The sequence below is a fragment of the Delphinus delphis genome, chromosome 13 (genome assembly GCF_949987515.2).
Source record: "Delphinus delphis chromosome 13, mDelDel1.2, whole genome shotgun sequence".
NCBI lineage: Eukaryota > Metazoa > Chordata > Mammalia > Artiodactyla > Delphinidae > Delphinus > Delphinus delphis.
The window spans coordinates 5405533-5417551 of record NC_082695.1 but is presented as its reverse complement, the minus strand read 5'-3'; the positions used below and the strand labels follow the sequence as shown (position 1 = coordinate 5417551).

Here is a 12019-nt window from a genome sequence, read left to right as displayed (position 1 = left end):
CAGAGAGACGTCTCTGGAACCCAGGCAGGGCTTGTTAAGACTCAGGCCCTGAATCCACGAACACATCATGGACAGCAGGCTCCCGGGTGCTCCCTGGTGCCAGGCACACAGATAGGAGGGGAAGAGCCAGTATTGGAAGCCAAGGAGTCTGGCTTCAAAAATCTGTGCTTTTGAGAATCCCGATTGGAATCGTCTCACTGCCTCGACCCAAGGTCCCACCCCAGCCAGGTCTCTGCCCTGGACCAGGGTCCCCAACCATGGAATACAGTCATGAAGGAGAGAGACATAGGCCCCTGCCTCATGGAACCTCAAGCAAGTGAACAATATAATTCCAGAGCATGGTGACGGCTTGGAAGACAGTAACATGGAATGCTTATAACATAGATGGGGTGTGGTTCATGGGGGGAGGGGGGTCTCTTCTTCAAGAGGTCACATTTGAGCTGAAACATAACAGGAACCAAACATAAAAGCCAGGAGAAAGGAACAGTCTGTGCAAAGGTCCTGAGGCAGAAAAGAACATAGTGTATTGGAGGAAAAGAAAGGCCTGTGAGGCTGTAGCAGGGCGGAAGTGCAGGGAGTGGAGGTAAGTGGCTTACAGGCCATGGTGGGCAGACGGGTTTCAGACCCCACGCAAGAAGGTTTTCATCAGGGCTGTGAAATGATCCAATGTGCATTATTTTAAAGAGCATTCTAGCTGCGACAGGGGAAACTGACAACAGAGTGGCAAGGATAGGAGCGGACAGGCAGGAGAGGAAGCTCCTGCGGCAGGTGAGAGGGGGAAGGGCTGGATGTGGAGTGGGGGCCGCGCAGGGGGAGGGGCGCGGTCCCCAGGTCCCCGCCCAGGACGACAACCTGACACTCATCGCGAACCTCCCAGTGAGACCACCCTCGTCTTCTAAACATCCGTTCAGTAACTATTTGAGAACCTACCACTATGTGCTAGGCGTCGTTCCAAGTGCTTGGGACACAGCGATGAACAAAAACTAAGGTCCCTGCCCTCGTGGGCCCGACATTCTCACAGGGAGAAACAGACAATAAGTGATAAACGGGGTGCATAGGTAAATTCCGCGGTATCTCAGCAGGTGACAGGACTACAGAAAAAAACAGCACGGTAAGGAGGGTTCAGAGCACCAGGGAATGGGAAGGGAACTTGCAATATTCAAAAAGAGAGCTCCGTGGGCAAGTGAGATCCGAACAAAGGCCTAAAGGAGGTGGGAGAGTGAATCACGCACATGTCACATCAGGGAAAGAGCTGTGGGCATGTGGGCAGAGGGAAGAACTTAGGAAGGCACATGTGCCAGTAAGTCTGAGGAAGTGCTACAAGGGCCATGTGCAAAGTCAAGGTGAGGGGAGGACGGAAAGGGGTCAGGATCGGATGGCAAAGGCCTCAAGGCACAACATAAGGGCTCACCTTGACTCGGAGGGGATGGGGCAGGTTCACGGCAGGGCTTTAAGCAGAGGAGGACGGTGCAATTTTCATAGGATTCCTTGGGCTGCTGTGCTGAAAAACCTGACCAGGGAGCACAGGCGGGCACAGGGACCCTGCAGGAATCCAGGTGAGAGCCGATGGCACCCTGGACCAGGGCAGTGGCCGTGGGTGTGGAGAGAAGTTGGATTCTGGTTCTATTTTGAAGATGGAGTCATAAAATACCCTGATGGTCCAGTGTGAGAAGTGAGAGAGAGTCAAGGCTGACCCCAAGGCTTTCGGCCCGGGGAGCTGGAGAATGGACAAGCAACGGCCTGAGATGGGAATGTGGGTTTCACGGGGAGTGATGGGAAGTCAGGCGCTGGCTAGGGTAAGCATGAGCTGCCTTTGACCACCCAGGTTGAGATATGGAGTTGGCCACTGGATGCTTGAGGCTGGAGCTCAAGGGGAAAGGTCCGGGCCTGGGATATCAATTTGGGAGGTGCCAGGACAGGGATGGCATTTGACACGTGAGACCGGGTGAGCGCGGCCAGGAAAGGCCTGAGCCCTGGGACGTGCCAATGGCCGGCGGTCAGGGAGATAAGGAGACACCAGCATCTGAGTCCAAGAGCGGCCCAAGAGAGCACACATTAAAGCGTCTCAAGAGTCCTTCTAGAAAAATGGTGCAGATGAGCCGGTTTGCAGGGCAGAAATAGAGACACAGAGGTAGAGCACAAACGTATGGACACCAAGGGGGGAACGTGGCAGGGGGGCTGGGGGCGGTGGTGGGATGAACTGGGAGATTGGGATTGACATGTATACACTGATATGTATAAAATGGATAACTGATAAGAACCTGCTGTATTAAAAAAAAAAAGAGTCCTTCTAGAAGCTTCCAGAAAAGGTGGAAGGAACTTCACCCCAAATACCAGGAAGTAAGCACAGGTCAGGCCACTCCTGTTCCTTCCTCCCCCCCAGCACGAAGCAAGCGGGGAACAGGAGGAAACAGTGGGGCGGAGGTGGGGGAAGGAAGCAAGACAATGAAGCCAGCTGTGCCCTGGGCCATCAGGGGCCCGGACCTCTGGGTTTGGGGAGGTTCTGAGCAAAACGATCCTGAGCTTCAAATCAGAACCACCTATAACTCAGCAGCTCCTGGGCCCTGGAAATCTCCAAAGCCAAGAGTGAACTTCTGTGTGTTGTTTTCGTTTCTCTTTGCGTTTCAGCTCTGGTGGCCACTCCCAGAGCCAGTGGAGGCCAAGGTCGCATTTGACCAAGGGGGAGGGAGACGAGGCACATGAAAGGACTTCAACTTTTGTCTTGCTTTTGTATTTCTGGCCGACTGCTACAGTTGAATTCTTTGCACCATAAATGTGTTTATGGGGACGAAGCTGCTAGATCTCTGTGGCACAGAAGGGCCGGGGGTGTGGGAGGGAGGTGGGTGCTCAGGCAGGACTCCCCATAACCGAATTCTCTAGTTCTAAGATTATGAGCCAGAAAAGTCAGCCTTGTGGCTGAAACCAGCCTTGGGGGCGGCTTATGACCCCAGGGGCCTCTCTGCTGCTGGCCAAGGGCATAGGATCACCCTTCCGGGCACCATGACCGCCGGGAGGACCCACGGTCATTGACGGAGCAGACATGCCTGTGCCGGGGCTCCAGCGGGACCGAACTGCCCAGGGGAAGCTCTTCAACAAACAAGTCCTCGACACAGACTCACTTCTGTCCCGTTTGCTAGAAGTTGAAGCCAGAACGGGATGATTCCAGGTAGCTGAGTGTCACCAAATACTAGCTAATCACATGAGTCACGGAGCAGAGGCCCAGCCAGCATGAGTCATTCTAGGAAGGGATGGGGAACATGTCCTGAAATGGGAAGAGCCAGGCGCACCGAACACAGCCCCGTGCCGGGCCTCGGGAAGGCCAGACCATGGTGGGACACATGGCCACACGTCTGTGCACACACCCCAACACACGCAGACACGTGTTAACACGTGTGTCCACATGTCCCCGTGTGTAACTGTACACTCAACAGGTGTCAACACACATGTGTGAGGCCACACATAGACACATACATAACCGCACGTGTGAACGCGTGTGCCAGGCTACCACACGCGGGCACAGATCATGAGTGTGCACGCGTGTTCGTTCACACACACGTGTATGCCATCACAGAGACACTGTGCTCCACGCCGACACACGCTGACACGCAGCACTTGTCTGTGTGTGCGTGCTTCAGCAGGTGGCCACACGCAGGCGTGCATGGCGCATGCCGACACACGCTCCCGTGTCACCAGTCAGCGTGTACAGCCGGCACACGTGTGCACACACAGGAAGCCAGAGGAACGAATCTGTCAGCAGCAAAGAGGGGAACAAAAATAACCAACGCTCGGGGAGACTAAAAATAGCCCGTATTTTCAGCTGTGGCTCTGGAGGGATAGGAAGCTCCCGGCAGGAAAGAGTAAGAAAAACAGAGCCGAATCGGAGCACACCTGCGACCCCACTGCCCCCCGAGAAGGGAGCACCGCCCCACCGTCCGCGGCCACGGGTCAAGTCCGCGGCCAGATGGAGCCTGATGTGGTCAGAGGCGGTCAGCCCGCGACGCCGTGACGCCCTCTGAGACGCAACCCTGGGGCTTTGTGGAGGCTCAGACGGACGGCAGGGCACAGAGCTGGCCGAGCAGACCCTGCAGGACAGGCGGGGTCACCCTGAGGGTCGCTGGGACCACGGGCCAGGGAGAGGCTGCCCTCCCCAGCTTCCCTTGGCATCTGCGATTCTAGAGCTGCCCGGGCCTAGCAGACAGCCCTGAAGGGAAGACGTCAGGACGTACTCTGTACTCGCAGTTTGGGGGAGGTGATTATCAGGGGAAAGGCCTGGGAAGGACCCCGCTGCCCCACTGTCTGTGCAGGAAAAGGACAAGGAAAGGTGGACCCAAGCAGAGAACAGGGGAAGGGCCTGCCCTGCCCCCCACGTCAAGTCGAGCTGCTCAGAAATACTGCACAGAGAGTGGGGAGGACGGGGTCCACAGGTGGCAGACTCGCTGGAATCTTGTTTCCGCCACTTCAGCTGTGTGACCTGGGGCAAGTGTCCTTCCGGCTCTGTGCTTCCATTTCCCTCAATAAGAGAGAGGCAGAGGGAGCTATTTAGATACGAAATGAAGCAACTGAGTACAGGTAAAACACGTAGGCCAGCGTCTAGTGCATAATCAGCGTCCACTGACTGTTCTCTCTCCCCAGCCCCTGCCTTTGAACTGATGGGCAAAGGAGATTCGCCAGAGGGCACGAAGCACGGGGGCAGGGCACAGTGCTCCTGAAGGCTCTCTGGGTGGCCCTCGCCAAGGGAGGAGGGGCAAAATAGAGTCGGAGGCTGGGGGCGGCGGTGGGGAGGGGCTAAGGAGACAGCCCGACCTCAGAGCGCTCAGCGCCCGCCCATCCCACCATCCTACTGTGAACCCCAGCACTGCTCTGGTCCTGGGGACACTGCAGGGACAGCGACAGGACAGCCCGCGCCCCGGCTCAGGAGGCAGAAAGAGAATGCACAAATCAACATATAACATGAGGGGGTGACTTTTAGGGACATGAGGGGTGACCTGTACAGATATCTGGGGATGAGCCTTCCGGGCGGTAGAAAAAGCAAGCCAGAGTTTGGTGGGACCAGGCTTGCTGGGTTCAAGGACTTCAAAGAGATAAGCGTGGCAGGTGAGCAAAGGAGCCAAGAGGGGGTGCAGCGACAGAGGGAAGGAGGGCCGCATGGTGGCGGGGGGACTTCAGGCCACTAAAATGACCTTGGTATTCACTCAGAGTGACACAGGAAACCTCAGTGGGTTGTGAGCAGAGGGGCCACATGACCTGGTTGTCTATGGAGACCAGAGATGAGACTATTGCACTAGTCCAAGCAGTGGATGGAGGAGGGCAGAGTGGTGGAGACGTTGAGAAGGGGTCAGTATGCAGATATGCCTTTGAAGGTAAGCCGATAAGATTTGCCGATGGACCAGATACAGGGGTATCACAGAAAGCCTGCAGTCAAGGATGACCCAAGGTTTTTGCCTCTACCCTTGGAGGGAACGAATGGAGATATCACTTATTGAGATGGGGACACGGATGGGAGAAGACTTTGGCAGCTGGAAAAATTCACAGATATAGCACCCAAGGCTGATTCCCACTAGAAAACATAAAAGACAGCAGAGGGGGACTCAGCTTCCCCCCCCACCCCCGGCCGTGGAGAAGGCCACCAGGCCCATCATTGCACATGGTGGCCCAGCAAACGAACCCCTTCCCCTGTGGCCCAGCGGGGCCTTCCCTGGTGGACCAGAGACACCCAGTAACTTGGAAATACACGCCCAGGGACCTGGACTGTGCTTCCTAGTCCATGCAAACACAGAGGGCCACGCATGCCAGGCTCTGTTCTAGGCTGTGGATAGAAGAGCGCCCGTCCTCCTGGGGTTTGCCTCAGGATTTTTTCACACACACACACACACACACACACACACACACACACACACACACACACACACACACACACACACACACACACCAGCAAGGTAATTTGGGCAAATTACTCTCTTCAACTTCTGTTTCCCTAACTGTGGATGACAGTGAGATGTGTGTCCCAGAATTCTCCCAGGACTAAACGAGATGATCAACATTCACAAAGATGCCTGGCGCACAGTCATCCTCGATTATACTCCAGAGTGCATTCGGTCTGAACGCCTCTTGTCCAGCCCCACCCATTGGGGGAAAGGAGAAGAAATGAGTCTCATTCTCCCCCAGGGCCTCTCCCAGCGACCTCTGTCTCCAGGGCCCCTCCACTGTGTGCCTCCTGCATTCTTCATCTAACTCCTTTGGCCATTCTCTGGGGAAAGCTATGGATTCGTTACTAAGTTTTAACTAAACACACAATACGTGAATACATTCTCCTTATTTACAAAGAAAAAGTATGAGTCTTCCAGATAATGCATAAATATTCCCCCTGCCACACCCCCAGTCCCCTGAGAGTAACCACTTTCGTCAGTCTGGTGCACACCCTTCCACACCTTTCTCTGTGCTTTTACATGCACTGATGGAAACCCAGTGAAAAGACAGAGTATCGTTTTGTGGAGGTTTTTTGGAGTTTTTTTGGTTTTTTTTTTTAACACGAGTAGCCTCAAAGCTTTTTTTCAATTAGTAATGTGTTTTTTCTACTTTTCTGTGCCCAGACGTAAATATCTAGCTCCTTCTCTCTAACTTTTACCTAGAACTCCACTGGATGAAGCACTCCTGCTTTAATTCCTATGCCCCTATTGAAACGCAGACCAGATTTGGCGGTCAGGATTCCTGCCCGAAACTGCCACGAGCTGCGTAAACCGGGTACCTCCGGAGCAGTTTCACACACAGGTCACCGCCTTTGTACTTTATCATCTTGCCAGGAAACAAACTAAATCCACCCCCTGCCTCAGAGCTGAAGACACATGCCCTGGCTCAGAGGTGAAGTAACTGGCCTGGGGCCCCCAGTCAGCAAGTGGCACAGCCAGGTCTGCAAACCCTGAGCTCTGGAAACTGACATCAGTTTCAAAACGAGCCACACCCCTATGCAACCCCACCAGTAACCCGAGAAATGTAAATCACACACATCAGATTAACCCCCCCAAAAAAATTATAATAAGAAATCGGTAATCCCAATAATGGCAGAGATGTGAGGGAGTGACTAGTTCCATACTCTGTGGAGGGAATGTAAATGCCCTCAGTCTTCAGAAGGGCCATTAGTCTGTGTCCAAATGCAAACTGGACACACCATCTGGACTAGAGGCTTCTCTTCTAGAAATGTACCCGGTGGAAATGTTCATCCAGGTACATAGAGAAGTATGTATGAGAAAATTATCAGTCAATGGATAAACGGGTAAGTAATTAAGTGTACAGCCATTCAAAGGAATACTATGCAGCAGTGAAAAGTGTGACCGATTTAAATGTTTTGACATGGAAAAATTCCCAAGTGATATCTGTGAATTGAAAAGCAAACTGCAGGCTATTTCGATGTAGTTTATAGTTCAATATATGTAAATATATATATATTAATGTGTCTAAATCATGCTTGTGATGTGTATCTCCATAAAAATCTAGAAAGATACTCTCGGATGACAGTGGTACTATCCCAGGAGGGGAATAAAATGGGGGGAACCTTTTTTCCCCTCCACTTGAATTTTTTTTTTTTTTTTACAAACAAGAATCCATGTATTTTATATACACGGACTTCTTTAACCCCAAAGCATAAAAAAAAAAGTAGAAATCAAAGCACAAGCCCTCCCATTCAAGTGGCACATGGACACATGCAGCCAAAGAAAACACCAGCAGGCTGTCCCTCCCTCTCCTAGCATCCCACCCACTCGGTCCCCTGAACACAGATGCCCTTCTTCCAAGGGAAGGCTCTTGGCCAGGGCTCAGCCTGAGCTGTTCAAGAAGAAACTGTCACAGTCTGGACTCGCCTCCGTGCCTTCACGCCACTCAGCCACAAACCAATCACCTTTGGGATATTCACGGAGGACGCTGCCTGGCTCTCACTCAAGTTTAAGCCCAGAAATCTTAGTTCCGGGACAACAGAGGACAGTGGCGCTTTCCTCTTTGGAAGCCCTGAGGAGGAGTGGGAAATTAGGTAGGGCATGCAGGTGTGCATGTACACACACACACACACACAGAGAGAGAGAGAGAGAGAGAGAGAGAGAGAGGCATCCTTCATCTGATTGAGAGCCGTGAAAAGAAAACACCTGAATTATAGTCCAAGAAGGACTGGGCTGACAAGATTCTGCATCAGCTATAAATCCCACTCATCCCCACACCCCCAAAGCAACAGGCTCTCTGCACGGGATCACGACGGGCTTGCCACGCTTACAGCACCCAAGTGATGGTCTCTCCAGGGCTCACACAGTACAGAAACCACAAATTTGGCGGGCGTTTACGGCCGGCTTTCACTGAGATAAAGCTCTCACAGCTACTTTGAAAAGCAAAACATATACACCCGTTGGCCACCACGGGAGAGAAAGAAGCAGTTCTGGCCGCTCTCAGGTTTCCCCAAGAAACTTTTTCCCGCCACTTCACGGGCAAGAAAAAAAAAAACACTAAGAGAAACTCGCAGCTCAATGTCACCATCGGCCAGGATCTCCTTGCAATCAGATTACAGGATTTAATGGGACAAGATTTGACAACAAAACAAAGGACACAGTGTGGCCAAGATGACTCAGACAACCGCTCACCCAGAGACCTCGAGAAAAACCAAACTTGCTCCATCTTTAAAGCCAAAACCTGGCAGCCAGGTCCACGCAGATGCAGCCTTCATTCATTCGCTCATTCATTCATCTCCCAGGCATCCTGCGCTGGGCGTGGGGCACAGACACGAAATGGGGACAAGTCCCCGTTCTCAAGAAACTCGCCTAAAGAAGCCGGTTAAGGGGAAAAGAGAAATCAACTAGCAAGTGATGACAGCCACATCTTTATGTGTCTGGCTGGATCTTGGGCCAAGGTGAGCCTCAGTCTCCCCTCCCGGCCCTGCAGGTGCTGGCCTTTCCTTCAAAGAGCTGAATGCTTTTACCTCAAGTGTGATACTCTGCAATCTCCCTGTCCTTCAGTGACTCCAGGCTCATTCAAAAATGCCGCCAGACACCCAGGGCAGAGTCTGACGGTCTGAAGGCCAGCTGACAGCCTCATTTGTCTCCCTGGTTGAAAGGGCAGTGGTGTATAAGGTTAGGATCGCAGGAAAGCTCTCAGGCTGTGGACTCCCCGAGGACCCTGCTTATGCAGCCCTGGGCTTATGCCTGCCTCTGTGTGGATCTGGGGAGAAAAGCAGCTTATCGCTGCCAATCTGCATCAGGAAGGCAGCGTCCGGGAAGGACACAGCAGCCCATTCTGCCTCTGAGAAGGAGTTTGCATGGGGAGGCTCTGGACAGCAGAGACCGCTGTCCTGAGCACCCACCGGCCTGGGCACCCATGTGAGTCTCATGTGCACGTGCATGGAGGGTTCCTGTCCTCCTGTGCTCACAGGAAACAAGCAAAGTGCAGCCCTAGTTTTACCACACACTGTCACAGGCTGCCACAGAAGAGGCAAGAAGCATGTGAGCCCGCTCCTGGGCTCCTCCAGGCAGTACCAGAAACGTGGCCACACTCCAGGACCGCCTTGGACCCCAGACCCTTAGGGTGAGGTCAGGCTCCCAGGTGGTCTCTAATTCAGGCTTCCCCAACCCGGGCCTGCACCTCCAGCAAAAGCCCTGGATGCCCTCCTTGGCCCCCAAACTCAGCCTGCGTCCTGGGTCGGGGAGGTTCCTGGGAAGGTGGCCTGCTGCCCCTCCTCATGCCCTCTGGGCTCTCCGGTGCTCAGGGGCCCCGGCCCAGGACACCCGGCCCTCCTCGGCGCCCAGCGCCCTCCAGCCCCTGAGGGGCCCGCGTGCACTGACCTCCGGCCGGGCCCCTCACCCACCTTGAGGACCTGCTGCTTGATGATCGAGGGCACCATCACGATCATGATAACGCCCAGCACGGCGCACAGCAGCCCGGCGAAGCCCAGCGCCGCGGCCACCCGGCGCGCTCTAGAGCGGCTGCCCATGTCTGCGCGCCCCGGCGCCCGCGCGGTGCTCGCGGAGCTCCGCGCCTGTGGAGGGACCGAGGCGGGGGCGAACGTGACTGAAGCAGCGACTCCGCGGACGCGGGCCGCAGCGGCACGGCGGGCCCCGGACCGCAGCGCACGGAGGAGCGGCCCGGCAGGTGGCCAGCGGTTTTATGTGCCATCGCCGGGGCGGACCGCCCCCGGGACGCCCTGGGCACCAGGATCTGGGCGGGCGCCAGAGGACTGGAGCTGAGGGGCGGGGCCTAAGCTAGCAAGGGGCGTGGCCGGGGCGGGGCGCGGAGAGATGGTCCGATTGGGGCGGGGCCACGGCCGCCGGCCCCAAGCTCTAGCTTCCGTTTCCGCGGGAGGGAGACGCGGAGTTCTCGTGGGCTACGTGCAACGTTGCGCCTGGCCCCCCTCCACCTCGTAACCATTCTCCCCTTCCTCACTCCCAGGTGCTCCCCGCTCACCCCTGTACCTGATCCCGCCTCCCCATCTTCTCCCGCCTCCTCCTCTGTCTCCTCGTCCCCCCCCCGCCTCTCCTTCCTCCCCCTGCCTCCCAGACCCTCCTCCTCCCCTCTTCTCCCCTCCTCCCCTCCCACTTCCTCTGTCCTGAGCGTCGTCACCGTTCGTATTTAGTACGAATTGCCCAACTCTGGCAGGGACTCCAGAGCGCCCGCCCCCAGCTCTGCGACCTCCTCTCCCCCCAGGGCGCCACACACACCTTCCCGCGTGTGCGCACACACATGCTATTGCAGCCTCTCTCTCCGTGGAACAAGCCCAGCAGACTCCCGCCTCAGGACCTTGTACCCCTACGACTTGGAATTCTGTCCCCCCCAGATATCTGCCCGGCTCCTTCCTTCACGACTGCTCCGCCACCTTATCAGAAAGGCTCTTCCCTGCCACCCTGTGTGAAATAAAATAGCGGCCAGTTCTCCCCTCACCCCTCACCCTTATCACCGGGCCACCACCTGGCCTGTTCCACGTTCATATGTTCTTGCGTTCTGACCATCGCCAGGCGCTAGAATGCTCCAGGCAGACAAAGCTTGAGCGCTGCCTGGCTGGGAACGCTTGCTCCCAAGGAACATTTTAGAATGAATCGGGGAGGAGCCTTCTAGGTGGGGTCCTTGTGCTAAGTGCCTGGCCCACAGCGACTCCGTTCTACAGATAAGGAAATAGGCACAGAGGGTTAGGTCAACAAACCCAAGCCCCTGCTTTCTAACGAACAGGGAAACAGACGATTGGCAAGTGAACAAATGAACGATGGATTGCAGATAAGTGCTCCAAGAAAATGAAACCTGGGTGCGTGCTCCGCTGCAGTCCTCAAGCCCACCTGCTCCTAATGCCTGCAGCCCTCCACCCCACCTGGACCTCTGGATCCCTGATGTAGACCAGTCCCCTCAGTCTCTAGTGGGGGCCACGCAGGGATAGGAGGGCAGTGTCCCCAGCCCCTGCGTAAGGCAGGCCAGTCCCTGAGGGCTCAGAATGAGGCCTTCTGAAACTCTTCTTCAACCCTGGAAGGAAGCAGCCTTCTCCCAGGCCCACCCTTAAGCAACACAGCCTGGCCTGAGTCAGTATTTATCAGGCACCTGCTGTGACTAGCCAGAGAGCCTTGCCTGGCATTGTGTTCCCCTTGGGAGACCCGACATTGTCCAGGGTACTGGGAGCAGGGAGCCAACCCCTGACCTAGATCAAGATGGCTGGGGCAAAGGTGGCTAGATGAGGCGGCTGTGGTGTCAGATGGGGACAGGTTCCAAGAAGTCCGTGCTGCAGGATTTCCCACCCTAGAGTCCTGGGGAAAGTGGCTTGGCCCGTTCTGTGCCTCAGTTTGTTCACCTGTCAAATGGGGATAATAAGAGCCTCTCTCGAAGGGCTATCGCAAGGATTCAATGAGTTGGGAAGATGTGCCAGTGCGTAGAATAGTGCCCCAAGGTGAGAGCACCATGAGGCTAGCTGTTCTTGTTGCTGCCCCGAGGACCTACCTGACCTGGCTTCTGCTCACCTTTCTGCCCCCATGTCCCAACCTCTGCCCCTTGTTCTCTCTACCCCAGGCTTCTG

The 12019-nt window shown here is 55.3% G+C and overlaps 1 protein-coding gene across 2 annotated transcripts in view; it reads right to left on the bottom strand.

The window, feature by feature from the left end:
• The window catches only part of SCARB1 (scavenger receptor class B member 1), a 79194-nt gene extending 69104 nt beyond the window's left edge, over positions 1 to 10090 (bottom strand). For both annotated transcript variants that reach the window (XM_060027887.2, XM_060027885.1), the window contains exon 1: positions 9836 to 10090. In XM_060027887.2, the coding sequence (XP_059883870.1) occupies positions 9836 to 9961 (126 nt within the window). In that variant the 5' untranslated portion in view covers positions 9962 to 10090. The remainder of the gene's footprint in view (positions 1 to 9835) is intronic.
• Positions 10091 to 12019: the final 1929 nt, after the last annotated feature.